Source organism: Syngnathus leptorhynchus, chromosome 13, assembly GCF_054491065.1.
Source record: "Syngnathus leptorhynchus isolate UIUO chromosome 13, UIUO_Slep, whole genome shotgun sequence".
Lineage (NCBI taxonomy): Eukaryota > Metazoa > Chordata > Actinopteri > Syngnathiformes > Syngnathidae > Syngnathus > Syngnathus leptorhynchus.
In genome coordinates, this window is record NC_141207.1 from 4735640 (window position 1) to 4753900 (window position 18261).

Consider the following 18261-nt stretch of genomic DNA (forward strand, 5'->3'; position numbering starts at 1 on the left):
ATTTGGGATGAAGCATCGCTTTGCTAAAGTAAAGGGAAAAAGGTGAGTTACCTGTGGGACACGCCCCCTGCTCAGGTGAAACAAATAGCATCTCTTGAAGAGCTTTCCCCATTCACTCACATCTTGTCGTGTGGGATCTTGTAAATGTCACATGGCCAAGGAATGAGGCGACGAGGGTGAGTTTTTTTTTTTACTGTAGTATTTTATACACATGGACAAAGTCATTGCCGCACGCTTGAATTGAGATTTCTCCTTTTTTTTTGTATTTTCTTGAGTGATGATGTGCCAGTCTCAATATGTACAATGTACATTATTGACCGCTTTGGATTTCACCTGCCATGTGAATAGCCCGCTGTTGTAAATCCAACAAGGAGATGGCGAATGATGGAGGAGGTTCGTGGTCTGCTCCGGGAGCCTCGCCTGCTCCCTCCAGCACCTCCTGTCATAGAAGTGCCCTCATATTCTGCCTCCTCTTCTTCCTCGCCGTTGGAGTTTTTGTTGGAGTCCTGATCGGTGATGATTATTTTTTTATAGTATAAATGTATATCGTCATTTTTGATGTCTTCATTTGTTGTGCTCTGTATGAATATGTGTGCAGCATATCTGATACAGGAGCAGCATTACTTCATGGAGACAGTTGAGCTGAAGGGTCTCAAACATGAGCCATCGTTACAGGATTCAAACTCAGGCTTCTCCTTAGTACTGACATCTGTGCTAATTTCAAAGGTACACTTTAAAAAAAAAAAAAACATATTTTGGGTGCTGAACAGGAATTTTCACATTAGCAAAATGTAAAAATTTTTGTTCAATTGTAGAATTAAAAATTTTCACTCACGCAACCTTTTTTTCATTTATATGCTAAATTGTTCCTATTTACTTTCACAGGTCAAACATATTTTTGCTTCCTCATCAGTATCGCATCACTACGTTGACTGTAATATTATTGCCTTTGGGTAAGTTCATCCAAAAAAAAAAAGACATCTTTTCTTATTGCCGAGAGATTGGAATGGTGCATTTTTCCCCATTTTTTTTCCTTCTCAGCAACATGAATGGTAACGTGATGGCAACATTAAGACTGGTCTTCACGGTCTCCAAATTCCAACAGTATTCCGAGAACTTCATTCTGGACCTGCTGAGGGCAGGGCTCACCTCGGTGATGCAGGGCAATCCGCTGGAGGTCCCTGAGTTTGGACACATCAACGCTATCGTCTTACTGGGTTGGAAACAATAGTCGACTGTTAGCTCTCTGAAACATCTCACGTGGATTTAATCCTTCTACTTCATACACAGGTGCCAGTGGGAAATCATTTTACAGTATTGGAGATGATACACTGGGTGATGGTGAGTTCACTTATAGGATGTTAGCATTTTATCAAATACATACTGATTGATGATGTAAGACACCAATTTTTATCCAAAGTGATGAATTCAAGGTCAAGGTGATTAAGTGGTCCGCATACTGGTGTCCATCAAAATCTGTCCTCCGATTCTCTTAGACAGTTGTCCCGACAGAGCCTTCACGTGTGACAACGGCGAGTGTATCACCAAATTGAACCCAGAGTGTGACTTTGTATCGGACTGTGCAGATGGGTCTGATGAAGCTCGTTGCGGTAAACCACTGTTTTTCTTTCCCTCAATTTTATTGTTGTGGTGTTGATGAAATCTTATTCTTACCTTTAAGATTGTGGCATGCGAAGCGCCACGGGGAATCGTATCGTGGGCGGCGAAGATGCCCGACAAGGAGAGCTACCATGGCAGGTCAGTCTCAGGCTGAATGGACAGCACACGTGCGGCGCCTCCATCGTTAACCAAAAGTGGCTGGTCAGTGCCGCGCATTGCTTTGAAACGTAGGTGCTTCAATTACTTCAGCCTAGTAAAAAAATATAATGTCTCTCAAATGTACAAATATGACCTGCTTGTTGAAAAAAAATATCCTCTGCTTTGTTTTGTAGCGCCAAGAACCCCAAAGAGTGGACAGCGCTAGTGGGAGCTAGTCTGGTGAGCGGGGAGGAGTCAGAGTCCAAAACAATCAACATCAAAACAGTGACGATGTCTCCGGACTACAACCACATGACCACCGACATGGATGTGGCCGTGCTGGAACTGGAGAGTCCTCTCACCTTCAGCCCTTACGTCCAACCTGCCTGCCTGCCAGCCCCGTCTCACGTCTTCGCTCCCGGTCAGAGATGCGTGGTGTCAGGATGGGGATCTCTGCACCAGTTTAGTTGTGAGTCACACAGAAGGGCATTTTGGGGTAGTAGCAAGTGATGTCGAAAAATGCTCTCAACTGTCTTTCAGATGAGATGCCTTCCACACTGCAGAAGGCCTTGGTGAAAATCATCGACTCCAAGGTGTGCGATAAGCTGCCTTTGTATAAAGGCTCGATCACTTCCAACATGATGTGTGCTGGATTCCTGCAGGGCAAGGTGGATTCATGCCAGGTTAGTGCTTGTGAAGATTTTTTTCCCTTCATTTTTACAGCATGCATTCTTTTGCTTAGCTGAAACTGGACTAAGAAGACTTGGTCTTTTATTTCCAGGGTGATTCCGGGGGGCCTTTGGTGTGTGAGGGGGCGCCAGGGAGGTATTTCCTGGCAGGGGTGGTGAGTTGGGGTATTGGCTGTGCCCAGATCTACAGGCCTGGGGTTTACTCACGGGTCACCAAGCTCCAGAGGTGGATTCTTAGTCACGTGAACCCCAGCTTGGTTCATTATTCCCCCAAGCATGAGCTCACTCTGCCGGTCACTGCTCCAGCCGTGAGTGCTTCTATTCATAGGACAGTCACCATGGACGTGGAATACGCCCCAATACTTCCTGGTACCGACCAAATGAACAATAGCAAATGTTTCATGCTTGATTGTTTTGTTTCCAAACACACTTCTATCATGCCTTGTAGTCTCACACTGCAGTGGAAGCTTCCAATGCAGTCCCACTTCCTGTATCAACAAGTTAAATCCAGAATGCGACGGCATCACCGACTGCCCAAACCAGGCTGATGAAAGAAATTGCGGTCTGTTGAAATATTTCAAGCGAACTTTGCAACTCAGTTCTGGAGAAGCATCGAAGCTGATTTTAATTGGACTTTTCAGACTGCGGTCAGCGTCCCGCGTTGGGCGGCAATCGGATTGTGGGTGGCGTCACGGCTCGCAGAGGGGAGTGGCCTTGGATCGGCAGCCTTCAGTACCAGAGACTCCACCATTGCGGCGCTACTCTCGTTCACAGCAAATGGTTATTGACTGCCGCCCACTGCTTCAAAAGGTGAGAAGTTTGCAAAACACACTGTACACTGCACTTAACAAAAAGATAAGAATTACAAGTAGAACATTTGAGGGGTGTTTTTATGGAATGTGGATTGACGTAGTCAATAAAATCACAAAATAATGTGTTTAATTAATTAATCAATTCATTCGACACATGTTGTCACACTTTGCGTAGACAGGCAATATGCTGTACTGTACATGGCTCCTCTCAGAGGATAAAGAATGTAAGACTGTCAAGTCTAAATGTGTTGCTGCACCATTTGTGTTCAAATATCAGTTCCCCAAAGGGGAAACATGTGTTAGCGTTAGCATTGAGCTCTGACATTATTACCTTTGTAGATGTAATATAGAGAAATACAGCTATTGCAATGGATCTTAATTGATCATGTAAAAGTTTACAAAAACAAAACAGCATGACTTTTGTACTGTTAATATAAAACAAAGTGAAAGACCAAATGGAGCATCATTATTTTTGTTGAGGCTGGATTTTTGTTGTAAATTTGATTTGACAAACTTGTTCTGAACTTGGACTAACTTTATCCCGCAGTGATAGAAGCCCCGCCCACTGGGCAGTGAGCTTAGGCTCTGTGCTGCGCTCTGGTGTGGGAGCCGTGGTCATCCCCATCCAGAGGGTCATCATCCACCCTGATTTTAATGGCACCAGTATGGACCACGATGTGGCCCTGTTGGAGCTTCTCATCCCGGCCCCCATGTCACACACCATCCAGTCCGTCTGTCTCCCTTCACCAGCGCACCGCTTCTTGCAAGACGCTGAGTGCTACATCTCAGGATGGGGATCCATCAGGGAAGGGGGTAAGAAAACATTTTCACCATTAAGTCTTTTCACAACAACCTGAACGTGCAACTTTCCGTCTCGACAAATTTCTCGACGCCCACTTGTCTTTCTGTGACTTCTCCAGTCTCTCGATTGAATTACTTTTCAACATTATTGCTGTGCAAAAGACCCTCACACACACGCTTCTTACTTGGAAGGTTCACCGACCAACCTGCTGCAAAAAGCACCGGTGAGCACCATTGAGCAGGAAGACTGCCGGCAATCGTACGGAGACAACCTGACTCCTCACATGATGTGTGCTGGTTACATGGAGGGAGGCAGGGACACTTGTTTGGTAAGATATTTACCTCAAAGGCCTTCTTATAACGTGTGTAATAAAATCACTCATTTCATTGTACGTTCAAAACAATTTTTCTTCATCCAGGGAGACTCCGGGGGTCCTCTAACCTGTCGCGAAGGCTTCGGCCAATGGTTCGTCGCCGGGGTAACCAGCTGGGGACACGGATGTGGACGAGTAGGTTTTCCGGGGATTTACACTCGAGTGACTTCTGTACGGAATTGGATATCATCATACTTGTCTTTCTGAAGCAAGTGAGGCAAGAATACAGCAATGGACATTTTTGATCAGGTCAGGTCGCTTTTTTGTTGTTACATCAATCTCAGTCACAGCAGTATTGACTTGCATGGCCTTGCGTGCGGTCATGGGTGCTGTCTTCAACTATTGCTCACAGACAGTAGTAGGAAAGCAAACTATCGTGTTTGAATGTCTTTATTTAAATCCAACCCAAACTGAGACGCATTTTTGCTGACCACTTTGCTGCCCATTGCAGCAAACGTGACCCTCAGTCATTTAAAAAAATAAATAAAATGTTTTAAATAGTTCTCGTACCCACTGCAGCTTAAAGCAGAGCCTGCCGGAACAAGCCGGCTACTGTGGGGAGGGAGGAGATAGTGTGACAGCTGGAAAGCCAGACAAAACTGGGTTTTGTTCTCCGAGTTTGGAGACCTGCAAACGTCAGTGCTTCTTAAACTAAAAATTCTATGAGTTGAATAACTACAACTGTTTATGATACTGTAGCCCATTATGAAACAATCATCTAATATTAAGCTATGTCAGTTTTATTGGCCTACGATGACCAGCCACAATTTTCTATTACAAAATGAATGTGATCCATATAGAGCCTATTTTGTACCCTCGCTCCCCCCAAAAAAAATTTTTTGTTGCAACGCCACACAATAACAGGACTGGCATTTGTATTCTTATATGATTCCTATTTATTTAGAGAAACCCAAATGACTGTCCATAGTATGCACACACCAACCTCAATGCGGTTGTGCTGAATAGTATTTCAAGTCAATCATGGCTACTTATCACACAAACATACCCTTTTCAGAAATATTGGGACACATACAAGGTCCGGCGCAAAACTTCTTTTCAGCCACAATACCAGTATATGAAAAACATACCATTAAAAAAACAAAACAAACAAAAAAAACATTTACTGAATTGAATGTTGTCCACACTGCTATGGCTGCAGTCGGCAAGCTGTGCCAGCCTGCTAGAGGCATTGGTAGGGGGGGGAAAAGAAGTTGTGACGGTGCAGCATCCATAAGGAACATCAGGTGACCTCAGACTCCATAGGTGGGCAGTGGTCAATGGGGGGAAGGAAAAAGAAAAAAAGAAGTGGGAAAGGATGCCCTTTCACATGCGAGCTCTTTCCTTCTGTAGTCTGGAGTTATACGTTCGGGAAACGGTATTCCAAGCGTCCATATACCGGTCCATGCACATGGCGATGCATTTCTGTGATAATAAAGAATAGATTAATGAAGACAAATGTATATACAGGATCATGACAATTAGAATGTTTTGAAATATAAGGGTGTGAAAAATAACTAACTTCTAATAAACTTTGCATGATGTGAACATACCTGCTCTGAGTTGTCCAATGTACTTCCAGGTTTCCCTATACATTTCTTGAAGCATTTATCTGTCATTCTCTGAAATAGCACAGGAAAAAAAAGTCATGATTATTAATCATGCAAGCACATTTTACTGACCAAAAATAACGTGATATATACCATAGAACAAAAGAATGGTTGCTGTCCGATTTTACAAAATATGATGCCTTGGATGAGCACGGCTAGCTTTAGCTTCCATTGCTTTTACCTGCAGCAGCTCCTGTGCGTTTGCCACCGCAATTTGGACTTTAACCTGCTCCATGATCGTGCCGGTGTCCATTTTACCGCCAGCCCCACCTGCTGAAAAGTCTGAACCGAAGCTGTCCATCGCTGGAAAAAATAGCTGTTTAATATTTTTGTCGTTAAAAGTTTGCCAGGAAACACACGTGCAGGACAGCTACTGTGAGTTTAGCTAAGATCCCGGTGCCCTTGACAGCAACGGAAGCCGGTTAGCGTCTTTTCCGGTATATTGCGTCAGAGATGGGAATTGTAGTTTTTGAGAGATAACACATGAGACGTTAATGCGCCCACTAGGTGGAAACGTAACTAGTGGTGTGCATTCCAGTTCTTTTAAGTGAACTGAATCTTTGGAATCAGTTCACTCAAAAGATTCGTTCAAACAAATTGTTCAACGAATCCCCCCCCCCCCCCCCCCCCCCAACACACACGTACACACACACACACTGATCCTTTTATTTATTTTTTAATAAATCAAAAATCATGGTCAAAGCTTCACGGAAAGTGAAAAGTGCCACACCCACCCTCACCCCCAGGTGAGGGAGACGCAACACGATCACTGACTGATCCGTTGATGCATGCACGGGAAGGAAGGTAGGCAGTTCACCCTAGTGTTGGCTCGTGAGTGATAGCAAAATTTTTCAGTGAACGAGAGTGAACAAATCACTTCCTAAAGTGATTCTAAAACAAAACGAAGAAGAAAATGAGGTAACTTCAGGTTCACGAATGAGTCGTGAATTGCATTTTCCGTTCACCAACTGAACAGATCTCTGAGTGAACGAGTCAGTGAGTGCTTTCCATCTCCAGTTCCTCGCGAGAACGAACGGATCAGTGAGGGGAATGAGTCCTGACTATCCAGTTGGCGAACGAGTCAGTCAATGATTTGAATGAGTGAAGTGACTTGAATTGAGCTTTCTCGGCTACCGTACCCTTCCGCTTCAGCGAGCAGCTAGCTCTTCAGGTTGTTACCATTTGGGCTTTCAAGTGAGTAATGTCAACTTTTTCCAAGTTCTTGATTTGCTGTATGTATGTAAATGCGTATATGTAAACAATGACATGAAAGGAGAATATTTGTTAGCCGTTAGGTCAGTGGAAACTCGCTAGCTCTCGTGAAACAAGAGGTGGAGTTTAGCTAGCACACCGACAAGTCGCACTCACTCGGCTGTCAATCAATGGCTAATGTTTGGCTTGAACGTTGTTTTTCTGTTTTTCCATGTCCAAACTTGAAGACTGGAAGCTCCACGTCGGCTGCTGGTCGTCGTCTATCTGCATATCTCGAAAGGTACCTCCCCATTTTGTTTGCCTCCTAATCTTAAATGTAGAAGGTCGTGTCATATATGACTTCAAATATTCCAAAATTTTATCAGAGGACATTTGAATTGGTCATTTCCCAAATGAATAATGTCCTGATGATTATTTGGGCCACAGTGAAAAGAAACAAAATAATTGCTCTACAATGATTAAAGTTACATGTCAATGGCAGAAGTATAGTTTTGAAAAATTTACTTACATTTGAACTTAAAAAGTATATTTTTGGCCGTAGTTGGCACACATGAAAAGTGTAAGTGTACCACTTTGTTCTTCTAAAATTATGACTTAAATCTAAAAAAATATATGAATCTAAAAAAGAAAAATGTGTGTTAGTTAGTTAGTTGGTAGTGTTATGTGCTTGATGAGCTGATGTGCAATGTCATCTTGTCATGGCACACCAGGGAGAAGGTGAGCACATGCAAGCAGCTGACATCTCTCACAATACCTAAGTGCCAGGTACTGCACAATATCATCATCATCATCACACCCGTCTGGATGTGTTTTTTCATGACATTGATGCAAACCAAGTTAGTCAGAAACATATTTAACTCACTTGGTTTGTGTCAGTGTCATGGAAAAACTTGTCTTAAAGTGTGTGGTGGTGGTACTGTGCAGTATCTGGCACTTAGGTTTTGTCCCAGTGAGAGATGTTTGCACTGTTTGCATGTGCCACGAGAAGTAAGTGACATCATACCATACTGCTTTTCTAATCAATGAATTGCTTAAGTGTAATGCGAGTCTTTGTGATTTATGAGCAAATTTGCTCCTTTGAAGTCTTTCATGCTTGGTGGTCACTGCATTGGCTGCAAAGTACTGTTTGAAAACCTAAGTGTCCACTACTATGTTTTCAGCCTTGAGGTGAGTGTCACTGCAACAGACACAAGTCTTTGCTGCTTCTCTCTGTGTCCACATGAGTCAAAGTGATGCAATTGCAGTCAAAGTGATGCAATTGCATCACTTTGAGTCATGTGGACAGAGAGAAGCAGTCAAAGACTTGGCTCTGTTCAGTGGCAGAAGGCAAACACTCAACTCAAAGCTGAAAAGAGCCTTCCAAAACCTAAGTGCCACTTTGCCCGCCTCCAAACTCTGCCCAAATTCAGCCTGGCCAATCACGACGCGGCTCAAATTTGCATAACCACGCCCACTTTCTGACAGCCAATCAAAATGCAGCGTATTGCACATCCGACCAATCAGATTGCAGTATTTTGGGTAAACCACGCCCACTTGAATCACACCAATCACAGACGACCTCATTTGCATATCCACGCCCACTTTTAGGCCAACCACAGCCTTTCATTCTCATTGCTCCACCCACTTTTCGACCTCTCAGCCAATCAGAAAGCAGTATTCCAGTCATAATCCCCCCCCTTTTCTCAAAATTTCCCAGAAAAAAATCTGTAAAAAAAAAAAAAATTTGGGGTGGGAAAAAAAATTTATTGGGAAGAAATGAAACTTTACTTTTGTGATGTATGATAATAAAGAGTTGAAAGTTTGTGTTATTTGTAATAAAGCTTTATTTCTTTTGCAGAGTAAACATTCAACCACAAGAAAGTAACAAGTTGGATGACAGTCTGCTCGTTGCAGAGTGGCGAAGTGGTCGGTCAGAAGAACGAGTGGCAAAGTGGTTGGTCAGAAGAACGAGTGGCGAAATGGTCGGCCAGCGCGATGAGTGTTACTCCATGCCTGGACCTGAGACAAAGAGATTGGTAAGTAAAAAGCCAAGTCAAAGTTTGGTGCAGTAAATGTTTTGGCATGATCCATACCAGTTCTCAGGTAGCGTATTGCATGAAGAACGAGTGGCCGGCCAGAAGAACGAGTGTTACTCCATGCCTGGACCTGAGACAAAGAGATTGGTAAGTAAAAAGCCAAGTCAAAGTTTGGTGCAGTAAATGTTTTGGCATGATCCATACCAGTTCTCAGGTAGCGTATTGCATGAAGAACGAGTGGCCGGCCAGAAGAACGAGTGTTACTCCATGCCTGGACCTGAGACAAAGAGATTGGTAAGTAAAAAGCCAAGTCAAAGTTTGGTGCAGTAAATGTTTTGGCATGATCCATACCAGTTCTCAGGTAGCGTATTGCATGCTGCATGAAGAACGAGTGGCCGGCCAGAAGAACGAGTGTTACTCCATGCCTGGACCTGAGACAAAGAGATTGGTAAGTAAAAAGCCAAGTCAAAGTTTGGTGCAGTAAATGTTTTGGCATGATCCATACCAGTTCTCAAGTAGAGTGCTGCATGACCTAGGAAGCTGATTTTGTTCCTTGCTGCATGACCCAAGAAGTGGTTTTGTTGCCTGCCTGTCAAAATAGGGGGAAAAATTATTGGAATACAGATACAATTGTGCAATGAGTAGTTGAGGTGCCTCACTTCTTAAGTTGCCTTAGAGCTGAGGCTGTAACAAGGAAACTGAAATGCTTCTTTGCTCTGGTCCTCAGCTTTAGCTGATTTGTTCCTTGCTGCATGACTCAAGAAGTTGTTTTGTTCCCTGCCTGTCAAAATAGGGGAAATAATTATTGGAATACAGATTAAATTGTGCAATGGAGTAGTTAAAGTACCTCACTTCTCGAGTTGCCTTAGAGCTGAGGCAGTAACAAGGAAACTGAAGTGCTTCTTTTCTCCGGTCCTCAGCTTCAGCTGATTTTGATCCTTGCTGCATGACCCAAGAAGTTATTTTGTTCCCTGCCTGTCAAAATAGGGGAAATAGTTATTGGAATACAGATAAAATTGTGCAATGGAGTAGTTAAAGTACCTCACTTCTCGAGTTGCCTTAGAGCTGAGGCAGTAACAAGGAAACTGAAGTGCTGCTTTGCTCTGGTCCTCAGCTTCTGCTGCGAGTAGGTATTTGATGCTGCTCCACATTGGACACAAAAAAAAAGGGATTCAAATTTTGAAATTTGTTAGCTAAAATGTCATTTACTTTGCTTCTCTTACCAGCAGAAGGCTCAGGTGAACGAGCTCAGAGGCTGAAGATAAATTGTGGCAGGCTTTTCACTTTGTGGACCAGGATTTGCCACCTCTGCCTGGAAAGAAAAAGGAACATTGACACAACGACTCTACTTAAATTCACTGCTTTTACTTTTAACTGTAGACTGGAAGCAGCCGGTCACTGGTGCACAGGCAGGCAGAGTTCCTGAAACGTTGTCAAAACTCTCCAGGGTGGACACCTGCACACAACACAAACGAGACCATCAAGCTGCATTTATTTGAGCGTCAACTCTGGAAATGGAGGCAGCCTTGAGGAACCTCGGCATGGTTTTGGTGGGTTGGTTCTTTTGACCAGCAGGTGGCAGATTTTCCAACTGCATCCTGAATGGAACGTGATCTGCAGGAAGAGGGAGGCAAAAAAAACAAAAAAAAGCAGGTAAGTTCTTTTAAACAATGCCAAGTTTGTATTAAGTTGTCATCTGTCAGCACGTCAGACAAGTTGATAATGGCACAGGTTCAAAACCTTGTAGAGCCATGCTGCAGAAACTGTCCTTTAGCACCACCTGGTGGACAAAAGGAGGAAGAACAAGCTGAAATGTTTAACACGTGTCAAACATTTGGACGTGTGCGTGCGTGTTTCACCAGCGAGGAATGGAGGGCAGCGCTGGATGGACAGCTGGACAGACGTCTCTCCAACCACAGCTAACTGCTCTGAAAGACACGGTAACGTTACAACCATTCAGCTTTTACATTTTCAGCAAATTGGGTTGAGCAAGAGTAGACCTACCTGTAAGTGTCTCATGAAGCCATGCGAGGACTGCAAGTCGGCCATCTTGGACTCTGCAGACAAAAGAACAAATGTTTGCTTTAGTCAATTTAATTAGGCCTTGCTAATAAACATGTTTTTGCCACTTTGCAGTCAATCTGCTCCCTCTGTTCCAGATTCAGGCCTGTGGACAGAAATGAGAAGACAATTAGCAGTCGATTGACTTTAAAACTCACAAAGTCAGTCTTGCACGTTTGAAGATTTGCACCTGCAGACAGAAAGCAGAAAATTAACATTTATGCATCGAAATGCCAGTTTCTGTCCTTCTCTGGTGGATTTATGCAAACGCTGCTTTGTCTACTTACCTTCGGCCAAACGGCGCTGTCCTCCAGACGTTGCTAAATGTTTGTGCAAAAATCGTGTTAGTAGTCTTTTCACACGGTGCGTGCTTGAGTTTTGAAAATGGAGATGTACTTACCCACCGTTAAATACGCCAAATGAATGCGTTTTGGTGGTCGTCGAACACGTTAACTGCTAACGCTTCTGCAAACATTTTAGCTTGCACGCCCAAAGTGCAAGTTGACGCTGAAAAAAGAGCAAAAGCAGTTAGTTTGAAAAGGTGAACAAACGTTGAAAGCGGTTGTGCTGCAGGTGAACCAGAGCAGCGTGGCACGCGCTCGCTGTCAGAGGAGAGTGTGAGAATGAGCGTCGCGTTCTTGACGCCTTTTATAGTCTTTTTGTGATGACGTCATCAGACGAAAAAAAAAGAAGAAAAAAAAACTGCTAAGTGGAAATCTTGGAGGGACCTGGCCTCGAACCAGCACTGCAATCTTCGAAGTCAATGGTCTTATCCCTTCGACTGTTGGCTGTTGGCACGATAATGGAGATTTATCTGTATTATCCCAAATTATGAAGCTATCTTCAGGAAAGGTTCAGAGTAACCTTCAATTCCAAACATTTGACGTGGATTAGTAAGATCTTGATTGGCCGAATGGTTAAAGCTTTTGCCTTGAGTTTGGGAGAGGCGGTTTCGAATCTTATGTGTGGCTCTGTTTCATTTGAAAAAGCTGCAAAGAGCGAGTCTCGAACCCGAGGCTGCTGGACACCAACCCAAGTCATAAACCATTCAGCCAATTTGCTGTTGAAAATTTTCGAGTTTTGTTATGTATTCATAGTATATGTTTCACGAAATAGATAAAATTACCAAATCACATGTAATTTACACAACACTCAATGGTGTAGTAGGTAAAGCTTTTGCCTTATGTTCGGAAGAACCGAGTTCGAGTCTCATACTATTCAAACCTTATCTCAAAGTTTGCTTCGTGCGGGGCTCGAACCATGGTCTCCCGAACACCGGGTAAAGTTAAAATCCACTTTGCCATTTTGGCAGCGAAACTCGAGCTTTTTTTTGGAAAGTGTACATTAAAATATCAATTTGCGCTGATGAAAATGCTTATCTACCACTGTTTGACAGTACATTCAGTGATGTGGTGGATAAAGCTTTTGACTTATGTTCGGGGGAACCGAGTAATGATGCAAACCATAGCTCACAGTCTGCCTCGTGCGGGGCTCGAACCATGATCTCCCGAACACCGGGTAAAGTTAAAAACCACTTTGCCATTTTGGCAGCGAAATTCGACCTTTTTTTTGGGAAGTGTACTCTAAAATGTCAACTTGCATAAAACATTACCAGTGCTTGACAGATCAGTCAATGGTGTAGTGGATGAAGCTTTTGCCTTATGCGCGGGAGAACAGAGTAATGATGCAAATTTAAGCTTAAAGCCTGCTTCGTGTAGGGCTCCAACCAAGATCTCCCGAACACTGGGTATAGTTATAAACCATTCTGCCATTTTGCCGGCGAAATTCGGCTTTTTTGTCAGGTAGTGTATTGTACATAGAGTACGTCTGGTCGAAAGGGAAAAACGGACAGGTTCATTTTACGCTGGCTTACATACGAGTGAATGGGGGCACTGCCATCTTGCGGTAGCTTTCATACGAGTGAATGGGGGCACTGCCATCTTGCGGTAGCTTTTCGTCATTACATGAACCGCTTCGTAGAGCATGAACCGCAGTCTTACACTATGCAAACTTTAGCTCAAAGTCTGCTTCGTGTAGGGCTCGAACCATAGTCTGCCGATCACCGAGTATAGTGATAAACCATTCTGCCATTTTGCCGGGGAAAAATCGACATTTTTATTTGGTAGTGTATTGTACATAGAGGACGTCTAGTCGAAAAGGAAAAATTGACATCTTCATTTTACGCTGGGTTACATAAAGTGAATGGAAGCACTGCCCTCTTGCGGTATCTTGGCGTCATTGCATGAACCTCTTCATAAAGCATGGACCGCAGTCTTACACTATGCAAACTTTAGCTCAAAGTCTGCTTCCATAGGGCTCGAAGCATGCTCTTCCGATCACCGGGTAAAATTATAAACCATTCTGCCATTTTGCCGGGGAGATTCTGCTCTTTTATTTGGTATTAGGTAGTGTAGAGTACATAGAGGACGTCTGGTCGTAAGGGAAAAAATGACATGCTCATTTTACGCTGGGTTACATACAAGTGAATGGGGGCACTGCCGTCTTGCGGTAGCTTGGCGTCATTACATGAACCGCTTCATAAAGCATGAACCGCAGTCTTACACTATGCCAACTGTAGCTCTTAAGTCTCCTTCGTGTAGGGCCCGAACCATGCTCTCCCGATCACCGGGTCAATACAGTAAGGTTATTTTGAAAATGACCCTATATTGTAATACTTTATTTTGATAAGATAAACTCTGCATCAAAATTTTCAAATAAAAGCCTTACAATACATGTTCTTTTTTTTTCTTCAAAAATTTAGTATTAGGGTTAGGACACAAAGTTGGAAGTTACATCAGTAATAGTCTAGGTTAAATTAAAAACATGCACAACCACATACATGAATTGTGATCTTTTTCTATCAAATGTGAACAACAAACAAAGCAACACACATTTGCTCATGTGCCGAAAAAGACCATGTGGTTGCCATCTTTTTTCTCCCGTGCACTGACTGTCAGATCTAAACCAACCTTCTTCTCCTTTTTGAATCGCTTTTCACACACTATCCACCAAGTGGCATGGCATGATGACTCCTTTGGATGACTGGAAACTCATTAATTCATTCATCTGCCGTACAGCTTATCCTCACGCGGGCGTGCTCTATTGTAAGTCATATGCAAAGTATTTTTCTTCCTAATGTCTGTCTTTTGAAAATGGATTCAATCTTATTTGACTTAATGACTGAACAAATGCATACAGCATCGTCGTGAAACTAAAAGTGAAAGCAACTGAAATAGAAAGCCACTGGAGCCTCAGCATTGTTTTTCGTCTCGAGTCCTGACCATGAGACTGACACCCCCCCCCCCCCTCGCCCTCCTTATGTTTCAGACAGTATGACCTCACTGAGCAGACCACCTGCCTTGGCTGAGAAAATAAGTGTACAGTGAGTGTGCAGGCCAACAATAGAGTGACGGTTACTCTCATCTAAACATGGTCACTAAGGGAATTGTTGCATTGCTGTAGGCAATGAGGCAAAACCATGGGGGTCTGATTTGTGGTGTGCCTGCCTCCGAGTAATTAATGACCAGTTGCACAGTGGACACACATGCACACAGCCCCTAAAACACACATGGACACATAGGATCAGTTTGGCTTCAAGCCATAAGACTGTGTGGATAGGATGGGGGGGGGGGTTAAAGTGCATCAAAATAAATTAACCCTAGATTACAATCATGAGTTCATTAAATCGTCTTAAATTCTTAATCTGCTTTGGGCACACTTATGTGCATGGAAACATTTGGCCCCATCAGTTTGAGAGGAAGGTGCAAAGCAGCACTGACAACAATGGGAATATGTCAATTGAAAGATAAAGAGATGCATATTTTTTTTCAGTTGCCGCAAGCAAGATAAATACATTTAGGCTAAGATTTGAAATGAGTATATTGAAACCTCTTGAGGAAAAAAAAAAAACAACATGCTGGCTTCCTTTTTATTTGCTCATACATAAAGCTGAGAAGCAGCAGCAGCAGCAGCTTTTTAATCTCCCCCAAAAAGCAGCTGCTGAGTGTCAGCAGGCTGCAGGATGAAACCTGAGTAGCAACAACAGCAGCAGATCTTGTAGTGTTAGAAGATTAGCTGGTAGCTGTTCTGAGGAAGGCCCACTACCTTAAATGTGACAGTGCAGCATGTCTGTAATATTGAACAGTGCATTTATTCTAAATTATTTTATTTTTGAATTATGTTTTGTTGGGATACAGGCATGCTATGCCTGAGACTGTCAGGTTGAAATGTAAAAATGGACTTAATTACTGTTAGATATGTTGGGACATGCCCACACTTCTTCCTCTTTTCAGTCGAGCTCTCATCCATCAGACTTATCAACACCAAAAGAAAAAAATGTTGAGTTTTCGATTCATTTGAATCATAGGCATGAGCAGTCCCATTACTTAGGGTTCCTTTTCCTTTAGGTTTACGGTGTGGCACAATTTGTATTTTTCGATTTATTTGGCTTTCTTGTGTTTTTGTTCATTTCGAATTTGTATTACAGTTATGAATGTTACACTGCATAAACATTGCCTGGGGTGTTAAAAATGTCACCCGTATGATTGGTGAAGGTTTTATTCCAGCATGTTTTGAATTTACAACAAGTGGAAAGTCAACTGGCATCACAGAACAAAATGTCTTTTGAGATCGTCTGACACAGTCAATACAACTCAACTTGCTTATAAACTACTTTAATGATGGCCTTGGATTGTTGCAATGTGTGTAAAAGTGACAACCGTGACCCTACATGTCGATACGCAATTGTTTATAGCAATGTTCACTATTAAAATCGGCCTCTAAAAGTATGTGCACGTTGATGCTGCGTCCTCCTTAACGTGACGGCCGCCTTGGAACTTTCACAGAGCTCTCAAGCATTTCAATTGTTCGGAGAATGCAAGGAATTCTGCTTGAGAAACAATCTCATGGTTCACAGTGGTGCTTGAACTTGCCATCATATGATCATTAAAGACTTCTGGTTATGTGGAGCAAGGACAAGGTTAATCCCGGACATGCTGATAGTGAGGAATTCCAGAGAGTTATGGCGACGGACAGGCGGACGGTGGGAGTGAGCGAGTTTCTTAGTTTGTTCAAATGTCAGGTTTTTGTGACGTTAAAAATGAGACAGGGGTAAAGTATATCAAATCTTAATCCACCATTTATCTGGGCCATAATCTGCAAACCCTAAATCTAGTTTGAAACCCTACTTCGAAATCCTAACATTAGTTTAAAACCCTACTCTGAAACCCTAACCCTAATTTCCAACCCTACTTCAAAACCATAACCCCGGTATGAAACAGTATCCAATGAAACTATCCCAGCTCACGCCAATCGCAGAGCACACATCGAGACCAACAATCATCCACACCCACATCGTCACTGAGCGCTAACTGATCCCACTCACTCATTTATTGTTTAACATTAGACTCACCATGACGCTTGCTCGCTAGAAGCTATACTGCAGGGGTCGGCAATTACTTTTGGACGTGGGCCAAAACAAATTGGTGGGGGGGATCCCTAAAATTTAAATTATTAACCTAACCCTAGTTTTAAAACCTAGTTTGAAACCCTAACCTTGGTTTAAAACCCTAGTCGGAAACCCTAACCCTAATTTGAAACCCTAATTAGCGATCCTAAAACTCATTGGAAACCCTAGTCAGAAACCCTAACCCTAGTCTGAAAGCCTAGTTAGAAACCCTAACCCTAGTTTGAAACCCTAATTAGCGATCCCAAGACTGGTTGGAAACCCTAGTCGGAAACCCTAACCCTAAAGCCCAGTTAGAAACCCTAATCTTAGAAACCCTAAAAGTAGGTTGAAACCCTCGTTGGAAACCCTAACCCTAGTTTTAAAACCTAGTTCGAAGCCCTAACCAGGTTTTAAAACCCTAGTCGGAAACCCTAACCCTAGTTTGAAACCCTAATTAGCGATCCCAAGACTGGTTGGAAACCCTAGTCGGAAACCCTAACCCTAAAGCCCAGTTAGAAACCCTAATCTTAGAAACCCTAAAAGTAGGTTGAAACCCTCGTCGGAAACCCTAACCCTAGTTTTAAAACCTAGTTCGAAACCCTAACCAGGTTTTAAAACCCTAATCGGAAACCCTAACCCTAGTTTGAAACCCTAATTAGCGATCCCAAGACTGGTTGGAAACCCTAGTCGGAAACCCTAACCCTAAAGCCCAGTTAGAAACCCTAATCTTAGAAACCCTAAAAGTAGGTTGAAACCCTCGTTGGAAACCCTAACCCTAGTTTTAAAACCTAGTTCGAAACCCTAACCAGGTTTTAAAACCCTAATCGGAAACCCTAACCCTAGTTTGAAACCCTAATTAGCGATCCCAAGAGTGGTTGGAAACCCTAGTCGGAAACCCTAACCCTTAAAGCCCAGTTAGAAACCCTAATCTTAGAAACCCTAAAAGTAGGTTGAAACCCTCGTTGGAAACCCTAACCCTAGTTTTAAAACCTAGTTCGAAACCCTAACCAGGTTTTAAAACCCTAGTCGGAAACCCTAACCCTAGTTTGAAACCCTAATTAGCCATCCCAAGACTGGTTGGAAACCCTAGTCGGAAACCCTAACCCTAAAGCCCAGTGAGAAACCCTAATCTTAGAAACCCTAAAAGTAGGTTGAAACCCTGGTTGGAAACCCTAACCCTAGTTTTAAAACCTAGTTCGAAACCCCACCAGGTTTTAAAACCCTAATCGGAAACCCTAACCCTAACCCTAGTTTGAAACCCTAATTAGCCATCCCAGGAGTGGTTGGAAACCCTAGTCGGAAACCCTAACCCTAAAGCCCAGTGAGAAACCCTAATCTTAGAAACCCTAAAAGTAGGTTGAAACCCTGGTTGGAAACCCTAACCCTAGTTTTAAAACCTAGTTCGAAACCCTAACCAGGTTTTAAAACCCTAATCGGAAACCCTAACCCTAACCCTAGTTTGAAACCCTAATTAGCCATCCCAGGA

The 18261-nt window shown here is 43.0% G+C and overlaps 3 protein-coding genes and 1 long non-coding RNA gene across 39 annotated transcripts in view; 2 read left to right on the forward strand and 2 right to left on the reverse strand.

Annotated features, from left to right (window-relative positions):
* Positions 1 to 374: 374 nt before the first annotated feature.
* tmprss9 (transmembrane serine protease 9) lies at positions 375 to 5739 on the forward strand. Its single transcript, XM_085928552.1, has 15 exons — positions 375 to 513; positions 599 to 726; positions 886 to 953; positions 1042 to 1217; positions 1291 to 1341; positions 1497 to 1610; positions 1682 to 1847; positions 1953 to 2227; positions 2299 to 2441; positions 2540 to 2816; positions 2896 to 3009; positions 3089 to 3257; positions 3807 to 4072; positions 4253 to 4389; positions 4480 to 5739. Exons 1-15 carry the CDS (start codon positions 375 to 377, stop codon positions 4639 to 4641), a joined length of 2385 nt encoding a protein of 794 aa, XP_085784678.1. The 3' UTR covers positions 4642 to 5739.
* timm13 (translocase of inner mitochondrial membrane 13 homolog (yeast)) lies at positions 5259 to 6526 on the reverse strand. The gene is made up of 3 exons (XM_085928801.1): positions 6223 to 6526; positions 5985 to 6053; positions 5259 to 5856 (listed from the first exon to the last, which is right to left on the reverse strand). Exons 1-3 carry the CDS (start codon positions 6340 to 6342, stop codon positions 5758 to 5760), a joined length of 288 nt encoding a protein of 95 aa, XP_085784927.1. The 5' UTR covers positions 6343 to 6526; the 3' UTR covers positions 5259 to 5757.
* Positions 6527 to 6858: 332 nt separating this feature from the next.
* LOC147047031 (uncharacterized) overlaps positions 6859 to 18261 on the forward strand; it is a 129271-nt gene continuing 117868 nt past the window's right edge. The window contains exons 1-9 of one of the 20 annotated variants that reach the window (XM_085927485.1): positions 7243 to 7533; positions 9091 to 9268; positions 9329 to 9415; positions 9483 to 9562; positions 9623 to 9716; positions 10649 to 10921; positions 11131 to 11208; positions 11428 to 14433; positions 14657 to 16099. In XM_085927485.1, coding sequence (XP_085783611.1) covers positions 7424 to 7533; positions 9091 to 9268; positions 9329 to 9415; positions 9483 to 9562; positions 9623 to 9716; positions 10649 to 10798 — 699 coding nt within the window. In that variant the 5' untranslated portion in view covers positions 7243 to 7423 and the 3' untranslated portion in view covers positions 10799 to 10921; positions 11131 to 11208; positions 11428 to 14433; positions 14657 to 16099. The other 19 variants (XM_085927486.1, XM_085927487.1, XM_085927482.1 and 16 more) reach the window with 19 other exon arrangements.
* On the reverse strand, positions 9067 to 11986 carry LOC147047032 (uncharacterized). Of its 17 annotated transcripts, XR_015067903.1 has the most exons (16): positions 11730 to 11979; positions 11617 to 11649; positions 11488 to 11519; positions 11273 to 11325; positions 11128 to 11196; positions 11009 to 11048; positions 10804 to 10882; positions 10637 to 10724; positions 10492 to 10580; positions 10310 to 10408; positions 10116 to 10243; positions 9928 to 10049; positions 9774 to 9857; positions 9620 to 9699; positions 9326 to 9398; positions 9067 to 9251 (listed from the first exon to the last, which is right to left on the reverse strand). It is a non-coding gene; the product is annotated as an uncharacterized LOC147047032 (long non-coding RNA). The 17 variants fall into 17 exon arrangements; XR_015067896.1 differs by having other exon boundaries at positions 11273 to 11649; positions 11730 to 11982; XR_015067900.1 differs by having other exon boundaries at positions 10804 to 11196; positions 11734 to 11978.

What these genes read in the sequence shown, in the direction of transcription:
- timm13 (XM_085928801.1), bottom strand. Translation starts at nt 6,342, where the DNA reads ATGGACAGCTTCGGTTCAGACTTTTCAGCAGGTGGGGCTGGCGGTAAA. An exon ending in ACGCACAGGAGCTGCTGCAG is followed by an intron (nt 6,054 to 6,222) that starts GTAAAAGCAATG and finishes GTGCTATTTCAG; the next exon opens with AGAATGACAGATAAATGCTT. An exon ending in CATTGGACAACTCAGAGCAG is followed by an intron (nt 5,857 to 5,984) that starts GTATGTTCACAT and finishes TTATTATCACAG; the next exon opens with AAATGCATCGCCATGTGCAT.
- tmprss9 (XM_085928552.1), top strand. Translation starts at nt 375, where the DNA reads ATGGCGAATGATGGAGGAGGTTCGTGGTCTGCTCCGGGAGCCTCGCCT. An exon ending in GGCTGATGAAAGAAATTGCG is followed by an intron (nt 3,010 to 3,088) that starts GTCTGTTGAAAT and finishes TGGACTTTTCAG; the next exon opens with ACTGCGGTCAGCGTCCCGCG. An exon ending in GCCGCCCACTGCTTCAAAAG is followed by an intron (nt 3,258 to 3,806) that starts GTGAGAAGTTTG and finishes TTTATCCCGCAG; the next exon opens with TGATAGAAGCCCCGCCCACT.